Source organism: Martes martes, assembly GCF_963455335.1.
Source record: "Martes martes genome assembly, chromosome: 3".
In the NCBI taxonomy this organism is placed as follows: Eukaryota; Metazoa; Chordata; class Mammalia; order Carnivora; family Mustelidae; genus Martes; species Martes martes.
The window spans coordinates 156,456,230-156,472,328 of NC_137890.1; the positions used below are offsets into that span (position 1 = coordinate 156,456,230).

A 16,099-nucleotide genomic window follows, 5' to 3' on the forward strand; every position below is an offset into this window, starting at 1 on the left:
AAGGCAGAGGCTTAACCCACTGAGCCACCCAGGTGCCCCATGAATGAGTATTAAGCTTACCAAATGTTTTGAGATGTTTCACTGAAAATGATCACATTTTTCATATTTGATACCGATGACATTTTAAAAATTTATCCCTACAGTCTTAACATAAACTTCAAATGTTTTAAGGTCCCCACAGCTATATTCATTACATTAATATTTTTTCTGATGATGTTATCAGAATCATGATGGCTTTAGAGAATGAATATGATACAATCTTTCTCAGTATGTTTTAACTAGTTTGTGACATTGAAGAGAATGTGTAATATTGAAGAATTAATCCCTAAATTCCCCAGCACTTAACTGGTTTTTCGGGGGAGGGGGGGAGGTCAACCTACTAAATGTTTTTACAATTCATCACATTGTCCACATATTATCTCAAATTTATAAAAAAAATAGCATTCCCTTTCATTGAATGTTTAATGATTTTAAATCAATGTGTCTTAACCACTCACTTTTTTGTTTTGTTTTGTTTTGTTTTTTTTAATTTTAGGTAGGCTCCAAGTCCAACATGGGGCTTGATCCCTGTAACCTAGAGTTCCACATTCTACCAACTGAGCCAGCCGGACACCCAAATCTCTCACTATTTTTAACTAGCATGTTCCTGGGTCCACCATTTTTTCTTCATCATGAGCTTCCACGTTTGGGTGTCTCCTTGTATGTTCTACTTCTCTGCCAATGCAGCTGAGATTTACCTATTTCCAACAATGCTCTTTATCCTGTCCTCTCTGGTTTTCAATCCATTTCCTCCTTGGTGACACAATGTAGACTCTCACATCTCAATGAAAAATAATAACATCCCTTCCTACATTCTCCCTGCACTGCCCAGGGGTCCGTGTCTTAACACAGGATACCTCTGAAAATATCAACCGCATAGGGGTAGGGACTAGGAAATTATGTTTTCCAAATTTCCCAGGTATTTCTTAAGCACTTGATCCCCTGCTCTGTCTCTTCCGGCTCCCTACACTGGAGTCACTAGAAGACAGATTTAATTTCCTACAGTAGAGCTCGGCTCACGCTGACTCTCGTTAACCACTGTTCCTGGATTCAGGCTGAAAACTTGGACCTCAGGTCCCTTTGTCTAGCTCTGACACCTCTCCTCCTTCACCTTTATTTATTTATTTTTCCTTGTTTGGTTTTCAGGAATTTTACGAGCTGGCTGTTAAGTATTAAAAGTTTAAAAAAAAATACTAGAAGTTAAATTATATAAATCTATAATTAGATTAGAAAAAAGAGAAATACATGTTACAAAGTCATTGCTTCCTAATTACCTTGCTACATTTTACTCTTTCTGTTTTGGAGGTTGTCTGTTTCTGTTCCCCCTCTAAGGTGGGAAACTTACTGGATAATGCTAATTACAAATCCACCTTTGGCAACATCTTGTTGGAAGCTTGAAAGCAACCCGCCCCCTCCCAGGGGTATTTACACCTTGGAACCCAACAAAGTGCTACAAAGTAGGGTTTGATTTATTGTTTCATTCACAATCTTTTCTTAAGAAAGTAATGGGAATGTTAAAAATGTAGATTAAGCTGAAAAATGTGTAGTATCTGTAGCCTTTATACTATGAACAGCTCCAAAGAATTTTACGGAATATTCTTCTAGTACTTGAAAACTATTACCAAATTCGGCAAGGGGGGGCACCTGGCTGGCTCAGGTGGTAAGCATCTGCCTTTGGCTCAGGTCATGATCCCAGGGTCCTGGGATGGAGCCCTACATGGGGCTCCCTGCTCAGCAGGGAGCCATGCTTCTCCCTCTCCCTCTGCTCCCCTAACCCATGTGCGCTCTCTTCTCTCTCTCAGGTAAATAAATAAAATCTTTTAAAAAATTCGGCAAAAAAGTTGCTCACATCATTGAGGAATGAATGAAATTGAGTTTCATTCACTTTTTCTTATGAATTAAGTTAAACAAAGTATCAATCAACACTCATGTTGGACCTAGATTCTTCTGTCAGTTGCAACCATAGGCTGGCAACGGATACAGAGCCCAGAAAAAATTAAGGAACAGTTCTTTGATAATCAACAGACCATGTGGAATTTATAATAAAAGTAGTGTACACTTTATTATTTGCAAATTGTGTGCTATCTATCCTTTATATCATTAAAATTTATAAAAACATACATGTATATGCATACTCTGTCCAGAGAGCCAGTTGCTAAACATTCACCAACAAACCACTGTCTAAGCCTCAGTGTTCTCATCTGCAGAGTGGGATGCCACCACCTCTCCCCCTCCCGTATGTTAGATAAGACAAGAACCTAAGGTCCACCTGCCCACTACTGCTGGCCAGGTCAGAGGGGGAGGGGCCTTTGTAACTCCCTCACTTGGGGTTCTTGTTCTCCACTATAAAAGCTACCTCTTGGGGTTCCTGGGTGGCTCAGTCAGTTAAGCATCTGCCTTCAGCTCAGGTCATGATCTCAGGGTCCTAGATTCGAGCCCTGCTTAGCGCAGGGAGTCTGCTTCTCCCTCTCCCTCTGCCCCTCCCCTTGCTTGTGCTCTCTCGCTTTCCCTCTCAAATAAATACAATCTTAAAAAAAAAAAAAAAAGCTGGGATGCCTGGGTGGCTCAGTTGTTAAGCGTCTGCCTTTAGCTCAGGTCATGATCTCAGAGTCCTGGATTCAAGCCCCGCATCAGCCTCCCTGCTCAGCAGGGAGCCTGCTTCTCCCTCTGCCTGCTGCTCCCCCTCTGCTTGCGCTCTCTCTCTGGCAAATAAATAAAACCTTTTTTTAAAAAAAGTCTCCTTGATTCTATGGTCTGTGAGTGCTGTCTCGCCAACCACCCCACTCTGTGTCTTCCTCATGTTTCCTTCTCTGGGGACCACTTCCCTGGGTTCTAAAAAACATCTGTCTACTCTAGGTTAAAAACAAAAAAAAAAACAAAAGTTCTTCTTTGATTCCAAGCTAACATTCCCACTTTGTCTAGACCTCCTCTGCCAGCCGTCTACACAGAAAAGTCAAGCTGTTCCTCCCCAGTTCCCACTCGCCTCTTACCCTACTGCCATCTGCCCTCCCCCAAGGAACCTGCTCTCTCAAAAGTCTCCAATGACCCACTTGCCAGAGTCAACACCCCCGCCCTGGCCTCATCTGACTTCAGCTCTTCCTGAAAGTGCTCCTGTCCTCCAAAATGGCATCTTTTCCTGGGTTTCCTTGTTATCTCTGCTCACTTCCTTTCCCACAGTAAGTCTTCTCTAATTCTCGAGGTGGTACTTGGATCTTGTGAAGGTGGCTCCCCTGGTCTGTGCGGTCGGGCATCCGTGAAGCGTTCATTTCCCCCTTCTCTCCTCCTCCAAGATGTTCCCCCGGCACACAGCCCAAGAGTCTGGGGAGACGGACCCCACCCTGACTCCAGAAGAAAGCGTAGTCAGGGTAATGGTATCCCAGCTCTTGCCGGTGCTCGGTTTGGCAATGGACATGTGTGAAGAGATCACTCCACAACCCTCAATATCCAGCATCCCCATCCTTCCTAGCAGCAGAATTATAGTCAGACACATGGGTCCCTAGGAAGAAAGGCATTTTGGACTCTCCCATGCAGCCAGGTGTGACCAAGTTCTGTCCCACAGGACACGAATGAGACTCTCTACAACAAACACTGTGCCCTCCATTTTCTTTTCTTTTTATTTATTTAAGCGATCTCTACACCAACATGGGGCTCAAACCCATGACCCTGAAATCAAGTCACATGCTCTTCAGACTGAGCCAGCCAGGCACCCCCACAGTGTCCTTCAAATCAAAGTGCCTGCCGTCCCTTTCCTCAAACCACTCCCATAGGAGGGGTGTATCCCTGTCTCTATTTTTAAAATATCATCAACCCCACTCTACACAGCTCCACAATTTTTTTAAATATTTTATTTATTTGACAGAGAGAGAGAGAGATCACAAGTAGGCAAAAGAGGCAGGCAGAGAGAGAGGGGGAAGGAGGCTCCCCATTGAGCAGGGAGCCCTAGGCGGGGATAGATCCGAAGACCCCAAGATCATGACCTGAGCCAAAGGCAGAGGCTTTAACCCACTTAGCCACCCAGGCGCCCCCTGGTGGAATATCTTACTATTCACCTCCAAGTACGCACTCATACATACTGAGACTGCTAGTTCCTTTGGGATCCTCCCCAGCCCCACTCACTACTCTCAACGGACCTACAATTCTCCGGACATCTGTGGAAGCCTGCCTGACTCCAGCCTCTCCCCAGTGCCCAGCACTAGTCAGGTAGAGGCCCCTGGAGGGCCCCCCACACCTGCCGCCATGGTTCCCCAGCAAGGCTGTGCAGAGCCCATTAGGCTCCACGTTTCCGGGGCCCTACCCTGGGAAATCCCAAGTAGGTCTTGGGGGGCGGGAGGGGAGGAGACCCGAGAAGCTGGTCTGCAGATTTTTCTGGTCTGGTGGTCAGCAGGCTGGGGAGGCCTGACCTTCAGGGCAGACCAGAGCTCTCTGTGCACCTGGATCCGGTATGGACTGGGGGCCAGCCTACCATTTGTTACCCTCCGTGCCTCCGAGCCTTTGTGCTTGTGTTCCCACGGCAGGAACGCCCTCCCCTCCTTGATTACAAGGTGAATCCCCATTCATCTCTGAACATCTGTCGCCAATGTCAGCTCCTCTATGGCCCTCTCCCAAATCTGAGTGATGATTCCCTCAACTTGTCATTCATGCAAACGTTTATTGAGGGCCATTACGCACCAGGTCTGTAATTACAAAGATAACACACCCATTCTGCCTTTGAGTCTGGGTTGCGGAGGCAGACAGACAAGTTCAAAACATTTCATTGCTATTCTTTTCATCTTTTCTCTTCTTTATAAAAATCGTGCACGCACCTTATAAAACATTCCGAAAATATAAAAAAGCAGTCCCTTGGTCAGTCATAGCTATTACTAATACCCAGATATGTAATTAGCCAGGTTGGATTTAGTATTTAACAAAATTGGGTTGTAAACATAATGTTCTGCTTCCTTTGTTTCATACATCTGTCCACACTCAGAGTGTGCAAACGGGCGGGCGTGCCACCAGGGACTCGATTCCCTGATAATAGAAGCTTTGGTTGTTTCCAACTTTTCTCTATTGATGCTGTATAAAATCCCTGTGACACATCTCCGTTTATTTGCATGAGTGCCTCTAAGGGATAAAATCCTAGGGGCAGAATCCCAGAAGGAAATGATACAAAGTATTCACAGCCAGCCCCAAACTGCTGTCCGTAAAGCTGGGACCATTTCTACACTCTCACCAAAAATGTCTGAGAATAGGGGAGGAGCAGAGGGAAGGGGAGAGAGAGGATCTCAAGCAGGCTCCACGCCCATCAGGACCTGAGGCGAACTCAAGAGTCAGATGCTTAACTACCTGAGCCACCCAGGCACCCCTTGAACAGATAAATTGTAATACCACTTCTATTCGTAGTAGAGGCACACAGAAGAGGGTGGAGTTTCTCAAGAAAAGCAGCCAAACTCTGGTCCTTCCACACTTTAACATGAAAGGAATAGAGTTTTCTAGAAATGGGCCTTTGGGTTGGGTATTTCAGGGAGAGGAAGCAGTAGGCACTAGGCCCCAGGAGTGAAAAGGCATGGCAGTATCTGAAGAAATGTGCTGGGGCGGCGAGGAAGGCCAGAACAAGGATCAGAGTCGGGTCATAAGATCCTTCGTGGTTTCCAGAGACTTCGTGCAGACTTTTAACAAGAGCACGGTTTGCTGAGCTGCAGCAGTGGCCCAAAAAGTGTCACGCTAAACTTGGGTCTCAATGTCAGGCCCCTGCCCACGGCCATCACCCAAAGATCTCCAAGTGTTGGCTTATCAGGCGATGACTAGAGAGGACCCATCCTTTCAGAATCCAACCATCCCTCCTCTCTATTCCCTCTCTTACAAGGCTGAGAGTTTGTTTTCCTCACAGGACTATGTGCATCCTGGGGAAGGCAAAAGTTCTGTCTACTAGCTCCTTGTGAAGGAGTTGTATTTCCAGAGTTCACTGTGCCTGGCATCCCCAGAGCTATGTTGAATCAATGCTAAGTCATGAAAGAAGGGCCAAACCACTTTCAGGATTGGACACAGAATGCTGGCATTGAAGATGCCATGAGTGGCTGGCCTATCCCAAGTCCTCAGATGATAGCAGGAGGAACTCAGGTGTCAGGGGCTCGCCATGATTCACAGTCTGCATACTGGCAGAACAATGACTGACCCTGTCTCCAAGCAGCATCACGGGATGCAAGGAGCCAGTCCTACTCGGGGGCAAGCACGGCCAGGATGGTTGCCAGGGACACTGCGTCTCTGGGCAAGCTCCTGGAATAAGCCATCACTCCCCAAGAGGCTGGCTTCCATCTGGGATGGGAGGGAGTCCCAACAGCTCCTATCACATATCCAGTGCTCACAGTGAGCCAGGCACTCGCTGAACACTTTTTTTTTTTTTAAGATTTGATTTATTTGAGGGAGAAAGTAGCATGAACATGGAGCGCTACAGAAGGAGAGGGAGAAGCAGACTCCCCACTGAGCAGGGAGCCTGACGTGGGGCTCGATCGAGGATGCTGGGATCATGACCCGAGCCAAAGGCAGACGCCTAACGGACTGAGCCACCCAGGCGCCCCTAAACGCTTTCTATATGTGAGCTCATTTAATCCTCATGGTCATCCTGTTATCGCCTCCACTGTACAGATGAGAAAACTGAGGCACGGAGTGGTAAAAGGGTCAGTGGAGGAGGCAGGACCTGACCCCAGGCAGCCCTCCCCACTGCACCATTCTGGCTGACTGGGGATTTGGAAGGCTCTCTGATTTCTCTTTCTGCAGGTGTGCTCTGGGGAAATGAAAATGACAGCGCCCAGCCAGGGGTAGGCTCTCCGTAAGTGTCTGATGACGGGATGAACGTGTGAATGAATGGAAGCAGCCAGAAAGGCTCTGGAGCCATGCACTGGAGACTGCTTCCCAACCCCCTATATCACTGTCAGTGGAGCAAATACTGGTTCAAACTGGGGCAGGGGGCAGGCCACCGGGGCTCCCTCCTCTGGCCCCACTGTTTGCTCGTTCACACACAGGCACTTAAGACGTAAAAGTGCAGGAAATTGCTCCAATAATTCAACTGCAGCTCGGGGCAAACAGAAGTTCTTCTGGGAGGTCTGGATCCAGACTCGATCGGGAACCTCGTACCAGCAAACCCATTTGAATCAGAAACCAGGATGGAACGCGTGTGCCATCTGATTGTGTTTCCATTTTGCTTTTTGTTTTCAGACTGCACGCAGACACACTCGTTCCCCTTCAATCACACATGATACACACACTTAAGCTACTGCTGTTCTGCTTGTCCTGGGCAAGCGAATGAAGCAATCACTGACTGGGAGCTCGTGATGGGCAGGGTGAAGGGACGGAGGACCGTCCTGCACAAGAAGGAAACACCCACCTTGGCTTCAAAGAAGTGCTTGGCACCTTTGACGCCCTCCTGGGCCACATCGATCTCAGAGAGCTTGGCCAGCGCCATCAGCCCGCTGTCCTCCTCCAGCTCCCCTGCCGCAGCCTTGTGGAATACGAGCAGGAACTGCAGGAAAGGGTTGATCAGAGTCCAGGTCAACCTCATGAAGACTTACAGTGATCCCCTCCAGCCCAGGGGAAAGACATGATTGCCAAGCCTAGGAGAAAGGGTGTCAATACGTGCGTGGGACCAATTAGATTTGCTTTTGCTAGTGTTCTCTACTTTTTGTTCTTTTTTCTTTTTCTTTTTTTTTTTAGATTTTATTTATTTACTTGACAGACAGAGATCACAAGTAGGCACAGAGGCAGGCAGAGAGAGAGGAGGAAGCAGGCTCCCAGAGGAGCAGAGAACCCGATGCAGGGCTCGATCCCAGGACCCTGGGATCATGACCTGAGCCGAAGGCAGAGGCTTTTTAAACCACTGAGCCACCCAGATGCCCCCCCTTTTTTTTTTCTTTTCAAGATTTTATTTTGTAAGTAATGTCTACATCCAGTGTGGGGTTCGAACTCACCACCCTGAGATCAAGAGTCATATGCTCCGCCAACTAAGGCCGCCAGGCACCCCTCCCAAGTGTTTTCTAAGAGATCTTTACAGAAATTGGTATGTTTCAAATACTTGAGCTATCACTTACCTTTTCATTGTGTTTATGGTCATTTTTGACTTCTAAAAATTTTATATAATTTATCAGTCTTTTTTTTTCTCTCTCATAAGCATACCAGTGTTATGCTGAGAAAAACCTTTCTTGCCACCAAGGTTACAGAAACAATCACCTATGTTTTTGTCTCTTGCTTTTATGACTCCTTTTTTTGTTAAATGTGTAAATATTTAATCTTTGAAATTTATTCTGATCTATCCTGGGAGTTGATCATTAACCCTATTTTCTTCCAAATGGTTAGTTAGCGATCCCCATACCATTTATGGAATAATCCATCCTCTTCCTCCAGATTCCAAATTGTGACCTGAATGCATTCATCTTTAAAGCCAATTTGTTCTAAAAAAGCCTACCCAGGATATATCCCCCTACCCCCACCACAGGACACATTTTTAAATAAATAAGCCAGGCTGAAAAGGCAAGTCTCCCACCTTCTAGCCCTTCCCCAAGATGATTTTAGACTTTTACTTCTCTAAAGAATTTTGGTGAATTTATTTGTCAAATAACAATGGTTATTGTCCAAACTTCTATAATTGTTTTTTTCCAAGTCAGCACTGAAAGAGGCCTTTCCAGGTTTTCAGTGCTATGTAAAACGCACGGGTCTCCAGGGGAGTTTTGAGGTTTCAGGACTTTTTTTTTCCTCCATGCCCATCCCCTCTAAAAAATGGTTTCCCCAAGGGAAAAGGACATTACCTAAAGTAGACTGAGGGGGCAAACAACTCCAACAGGCTTTCCAAATTCCAACTTGGGTGTGTTTTCCTGCCAAGACTCTTAGTCCCTAGAGGGAAGTGTGTTTCGTTAAATGGAAGTCTCAGCCTCTACCACCACTAACCCCAAAATGTCACGCGGATAAGCCTGTCTTTGTAATTCTTGCGAAGCAAGGGATGAAACAGGATTCTCCAATATGTAGCTTTGCGAAGGCTGCCTTGGGCCCCTTGGCGCCACAGAAATGCCACGTTCGTCCACCTGCAGCTTCAAACTTCCTCACTAGAGGCCGGCAAAGACTCAGTTTGCTGCAGACGATCAGAGCCAGAATATGGGCTCTAAGTGTTGGAAAACAAACCCTTCGGAGGGGAAACTCCCAAGAACAGGATGGAAGGCAAGGGGGCTACAGGGGGACGGTTGTAGTCAGGCTCTCATGAAGGGAAGGCAGTAGCCAAGATGTCAGCAATGGAAATGTGAGCCATCTGCGGAGGGAAGGAGTGAAAACCTGCCCCTCGGGACCCTGCCCGCCCTTAAAATATTTACAGCTTATAGAAACAACCCCCCCATCCCTCCCTTGCTCCACAAGGCAAAAAGAAAACAGGCAGCCCCTCCACACTGGGAAGGCAGCTCTAGAAAGATGGAGAATGGGGGTCCCTGGGTGGCTCAGTCATTACTCAGTCATTAAGTATCTGCCTTTGGCTCAGGTCATGATCCCAGGGTCCTGGGATCGAGCCCCGCATCAGGCTCCCTGCTCTGCGGGAAGCCTGCTTCTCCCCCTGCTTGTGTTCCCGCTCTAGCTGTCTCTCCCTTTGTCAAATAAATAAAATCTTTAAAAAAAAAAAAAAAAAGATGGAGAATGGTCCCAGCTTAGCAAAAATCCAAGTGACCTTGGTGGGGGGCGGGGCAGTGTCTCCTTATCCCTGAGATTCATTTTTCTCACATCTACAGTGTATGTGGTATTTACAGGCAGCTTAAAGTATTCCTCATGGATCTTTTTCTCCACGTGTGCTCACTTTCACTCTGCCAACTCACGGAGGACCAAAGCAGCCCTGTCTTAATTTAGGGGTCCTGACGCCAGCCAGTTAAATAAAGTAAAAAAAAAAAGAAAAATCCTGCTCAACCTGTACATGTTCAGCCTTCCAGAAAAGCATGTCAGGCATTCCCATTTGATTTTATTGTAATCACCAACTCCTGAATGACAATTTCTCTGACTGCCCAGCCTTGTTTGTCTTCCTATTTATAGTCTACAAAGACTGGTATGTTGTGGGGAATTGGAAAGTGTCCTAGTTGTGACTATGAGCAAAGCAGGGAGTGGGGAGAGAAGCAGCAGAAAACAAAGAAACAGAAAGAGAGAACTAACAAGGCTAAAACAGTAATTTCAGGCACAAGCTAACAAACACATCTGATAAATTTAAAGAATTTCTAAATTTAACTTCTTTTTTAAGTAAGCGCTATCCTTAACGTGGGGCTCAAATTCATGACCCCCAGATCAAGAGTCGCATGCAGGCACCCCTAAATTTAAAAAAAAGAAAAACGTAATTTCATGGCCCTGACCGGGAATGCAAACATTTGCCCTGAATCCGTACTCTAAGATCACAAGTGACGGAAACAAACTTGTTGGCTTAAGCAAAGAGGAGGATTTTGTTATATAAAAACGTTGACTTATTCTTGCAGGAACAGCCAGCTGCAGAACCAATTTGCAGCACTTCACCCCAATTTCAAATTCCCAGGACAGGGAATCTAGTGGACCTAGTCCCACCAGGGGTCCATCCATGGTCCAAAAAACAATGACACTGATGAGAAACCTAACACCAGCCAGGGCCCCACCCAAAGGAAGGTAGGGTAGAAGGAGAGAATGGAACCCATAATTCCCAGTTCGAACAGGTATCCAGTAAACCCATCACCCAACCTTTGTACAAAACTACCGCACATCTGACCTTGGAGCAATTTTTCTTTCTTTCTTTTTAAGATTTTATTTATTTATTTGACGGACAGAGATCACAAGTAGGCAGAGAGGCAGGCAGAGAGAGAGGGGGAACCAGGTTCCCCGCTAAGCAGAGAGCCCCATGTGGGGCTCGATCCCAGAACCCTGAGACCGTGACCTGAGCCGAAGGCAGAGGCTTTAACCCACTGAGCCACCCAGGCGCCCCGGAGCAATTTTTCTTTAAGAGAGATATAATGGAGGGGCACCTGTGTAGCTCAGTCAGTTAAGCATCTGCCTTCAGCTCAGGTCATGATTCCAGGGTCCTGGCATCAAGCCTCGAACTGGGCTCCCTGCTCAGCGGGGATGTGGATGTGACTTGCTTTGGTCAAGTTAATCCAAAGAGAAATAAAGAGAACAGAAGCATTAAGGACCTACTAAATGCCAGGTTGTGAGGAAAGAACTATAGAAGTAAGCTATTTTGTCTATCTGGCAACCTGGCCCCCACATGATGATGATGATGATGGTGGGACCATTGGCTATGATGCCCTGTGGGGCATGACAGGGACCTAGCCAATCACAGTCCCCTGATTGTAATGACTGGTCCAGGAGGTGGGGACACGTCCCCACTAGCAGCATTCAGAGGCCAGCTGAGGCCGGTTCAGGCCCCCATGGCTGCTAACCTGGGACAATGGAACCTAGAGCTGCTGGCAGGCATCTTGGCAGGCATCAGGGAGAACATGCGATGTGGAAAGAAAAGGTGAGGTGGACACAGAAGAAAGCACGGTTGAGCTCTGACCAGAGAAAGATGCTGCACTACTGTGCCCAACGCACCTCGACTTCTTCATCTCCCGTCTACGGGAGCTGAGAGTTTTTGTTTGTTCTTTTCCTGTGTAAATGAGCTGGCATTCTCTGTCACTAGTCATCACGAGTTCTAACTGATTCCAGCATGGAGAGAGAACTCCGTTCTCACAACAGTCCTGAGGGAAAGCTATTAACACGGCTATATTTTTTTTAGAGTTTATTGATTTAGAGAGAGATGGACAGACAGTGGGAGCAGGGGGAGGGGCAGAGGGAGAGGGAGAGAGAGAATCTCAAGCAGACTGCCCACTGAGTACAGAGCCAGACATGGGGCTCCATCCCATGACCCTGAGATCATGACCTGGGCTGAAATCAAGAGTTGGAAGCTTAAACGACTGAACCAACCAGATGCCCTTTAACACTCGCATTTTTTTTTTTTAAGATTTTATTTATTTGTCAGAGAAAGAAGAGAGCGAGAGAGAGAGAGAGAGTGCGAGAGCACACAAGCAAGGGGAGCGGCAGGCAGATGGAGAAGCAGACTCCCTGCAGAGCAGGAAGCCTGACACAGGGCTCCATCCCAGGACCCTGGGATCAAGATCTGAGCTTAAGGCAGATGCTTAACCGACGGAGCCACCCAGGCATCCCAACACCCCTATTTTAAAGACAGAAAAATGGAGGCCCAGAAGTAAAATAACTTGCTCACGGTATGCAGCTCTGTGTGGAGACCGAGCTCTGACTGGAAGCCTCTTGTCATTACATAACCAAAGTACCAGCACGCCAGCGGCTACCAATACTGGTGGGAATCAGCAGAATGGCCCGCCTGGTTGGCTCCACTGGTAAGAGTGTACAACTCTTGATCTTGGAGTTGTAAGTTCAGGCCCAACGTTGGGTGTAGAAATTACTTAAAAATAAAATTTGAAAAAAAAAAGAAAAGAAAAGAAAAAAAAAACAACCAAAAAACCAGGAGGTTGGGCTGTGAGTATTTATGGCAAACATATCCCCACCTCCAAATCCTTCCAGGCACAACTGCTAGAGATGGGACCCCAACGGGACTCAGAGCAACAAAGGACCGACAGGAATGTCACTGAGGCTTTGAAATGCGGGTAACAGGAATACTTCAGAGATTTCCAAACCTGTAGGCATTTCTGTGGGAAATGGCCAAACATGCAGCTAAGAAAAGCAAACCAAGCATCTTAGATTTGGCAGGGAGCGTGTCTGGGTGGCTCCTGGGACTGTGTCTTTGCTAGGCTGGTGACCTGCACAGCCCTCTCAATACCCTCTCGATTTCTGTTCCACCCAGGTCACAATTTGCCACAGACACTCTTTCCCTGGTGTTGCCTCCAAAGCTTCACCCACGTGAAAGCTTTTACCTTCTCTACTCCGGGGACAGCTGGGCTGAAGGAGCCAATGCCCAGCACGAATGAGAGGCGAGGGAGCCAGAGGGACAGCTGTGGGGGTGAGCACGGCAGCTGACGAGGGTTGGCCGTGGGCACCGAGCCTGCCGCCCAGGTCCAGCCTTGAGCTGGAACGTGATTTCACGCTAAGTCCTGACCATGTTGGCCTTCTAGCTCCTTAGCTCTGGAACGAGAAGCCTGGCCTAGAATATCCTGAGGGTTATGCCCAACACAGGTTTTCTGGGATCTTCTATTTCTGCATCTGCCAGTTCAGGAAAGGGAGAGAAGGAGGGGATCTGGAGCTGATCTGTGGGCAGGGAGAGGCCAGGCCGGTTTCACCACAGCTGGGGAGGGGACTCACTGCTGCCGGTTCAGCCCCGGGGACCTCAGGAAGAATGTCCATGGGCCCTATTGAGCCTGGAGAGAAGACCTGTACTTGGGCAAAGCTCTCACCATCAGGAACCAGGATGCTGGAACTCCAGTGTTTCTGGAGTAACCAAGGTCACACAATGGGAAGCAAGGACAGCGCTCTCTAGTCCCAGACCCGGAGGGCCCCGCTGAGATAGGACAGAAGGGGACTGCTAATGCTCACCAGAGCTTCGAGCCCGGATGTTGTCCCCAAACCTGTTCTGACACCAGAGCAAGATGTTGTCCCCAAACCTGTTCTGACACCAGCGCACACAGACACGACTGGAGGCTTCACAGTAAGACTCAAGCACATAAGACATGGAACCCTTCCTTGCGGGGCTGCATCCCTGCCTTGGAAGAAACCCAGTGTCCTTGAGACTCTCCCCGCAGCCAGAAACGGCCTTATCACCAAAGTTCTCACACATTTAGAGATCAGACTTTGAATCTACTTGCACTCTTCCAGAGAGATCTGTACGTGGAAATTTTGCCTGCAATTTCAGGGATTCTAAGGCCAAAAAGCCCATTCTTGGACTGTTATGGGGACACAGGGAGCTCCAAGAGCACGGAGTAAGAGCCTTTGTTTAATTGCTTTTTGATCATCTTTAAGTTGCTTATTGTAAAAGTTTAAAGTTTTAATATCTAAGAAAGTATGAAATTATAAATCTACCAAAACTCTGCACACATATCCACTATTTGGTAAACATCCTTCCAGATTTCTCAACACCCAAACATTCGCCCAAAGGAGGTTGTCCTATGCATAGTGACTTTCTATTTGCTCACCGACCATTCTCCCATGAACCACGCTTCACGAGCTTCTTAGAGGGATCTTTAAAGAACTCTAGGTTGATTGTCCAATCAGCACTCTGGAGAGGCTAAAGCTATTTGTGCTCCAGGGGCCCCTAATGGTGGGGCTCCTCTCGGGGGCACTCCGTGCAGGGGCTCAGGGCCAACAGTACCTCACGGAAGCTGAGCTGGCCATCGAAGTCCTCGTCCACCTCCTTGATCATGTTTTTCAAGCCCAGGTGGGTCTGGGGGGCACCCAGCTTCTCCATCATCAGCTTCAGCTCCATCAGGTCAATGAAGCCATCCCGTCCAGCATCATACCTGCAGGGGCAAAGGAAGGATGCTGACAAGGGACCACCATGGCCAGGATCACAGGACACTTGATCGTAGGACACAGGATGACAGGACACTTGGTCATAGGACACCTAATTCTTTTGGCCTCATTTACTGGAAAATAATTCAGTCACCTGCTGCTTGGCAGTGCCCACCCGTGTCACAGGATCAGAAGGGACCCCCTTCTTGAAACGCCTTTGGGCACTGCACAACATGATTCAAAGGGGATCTTGTTCTACACAGTTGTTGTCATGTCCTTTATCCCCTCAATGAGGCTGTAAGTTTCTTGAGGATGAAAAACATGCCCACTTACCTTTATGTCCCCCAGTTTTGGTCAGCAAACACTGACCGAAACTCCCGAGGCCGGGCAACAAGTCGCAGGGTGAGCCTGGGCATCCCCGACATTCTCCCCGGGACCCCTAGATCATGACCTGAGCCGAAATCGAGTCAGACACCCACCCGACGGAGCCACATAGACGCCCTTCTCTGTTCATCCTTCTGGTCTCCTGCCTCTGGAAGCTGGTCCCCACCCTTGCACGTGGCTATCCTGGATCCAGCTCTCTGGTTTTATGCTTGATCCCCTCACGTTCATCTAGCCTCCAGGTCCAAACAGTCACATCTGTGCAAGTGACTGCCGAGAGGGGACCTGGCTCTGCCCTGTTGCTTAGATTTTACCACAAAGCCAGCATCTCTGTTGGTGTCCCTCTAGCCCCCCCTGCCCGGAAACAAACCCAGCCTCACCACAGTGGGGGGATCCTGGCCCTGCCCTCTACCCCTTGGTGCCTGAGCTGTGGGGAACCTTCTTCAGCCTTTTCTCTGCTTTCTGCCAAACTGTCCACCCCCTACTTCTCCACACACCTGAGCTGTGACAAGGTTTTCTCACAGAACCCCCTTTCCCTTCTCCCTTCAAGTCCTTCCCATTTTCTGCTCCTCAGGGATCCCTTGCTCTCCAGGTAAGAACACCTTGCATTAAAAAGCAAATCAGGGGCGCCTGGGTGGCTCAGTGGGTTAAGCTGCTGCCTTCGGCTCAGGTCATGATCTCAGGGTCCTGGGATCGAGTCCCGCATTGGGCTCTCTGCTCAGCAGGGAGCCTGCTTCCCCCCTCTCTCTCTGCCTGCCTCTCTGCCTACTTGTGATCTCTCTGTCAAATAAATAAATAAAATCTTAAAAAAAAAATTCTTTAAAAAAAAAAGCAAATCAGTTCATAGTAGCCAAAAGGGGGAAACAACCCAGGTGTCCATTTTTGATGAACGGATAAACAAAATGCAGTATATCCATAATATGGTATATTTTTACAAGAGGATATTATTCATGATAAAAAGGGGGGAAAATCTGACACCTGCTACCTTGGGGAGGAAGCCTGGCAACATTAAGGCAGGCCTGAGATAAGCCAGACAGAAAAGGATAAATACTGTGTAACCGTGAGGGACCAAGAAAGTCAAAGTGGAGACAAAAAGCAGAAAACAGTGGCTACCCAGACCTGGGGGAATGGCTGTTTCATGGGTTAGAATTTCAGTGTGGGATGAGGAAAAGGTCCAGAGAAAGATGCAGTGATGGTCACACAAGGGGGTGAATGTATACCAAACGGCCCACCTACACGGTCAAGGTCAAGGCGGCAAATTTTACATGTATTT

At 47.8% G+C, this 16,099-nt stretch overlaps 1 protein-coding gene across 1 annotated transcript in view; it reads right to left on the reverse strand.

Annotated features, from left to right (window-relative positions):
* EFHD1 (EF-hand domain family member D1) overlaps positions 1-16,099 on the reverse strand; it is a 41,016-nt gene that overhangs the window by 3,797 nt on the left and 21,120 nt on the right. The window contains exons 2-3 of the mRNA XM_080799348.1: positions 14,306-14,453; positions 7,400-7,534 (exon numbers count right to left, since the gene is read on the reverse strand). Coding sequence (XP_080655474.1) covers positions 7,400-7,534; positions 14,306-14,453 — 283 coding nt within the window. The remainder of the gene's footprint in view (positions 1-7,399; positions 7,535-14,305; positions 14,454-16,099) is intronic.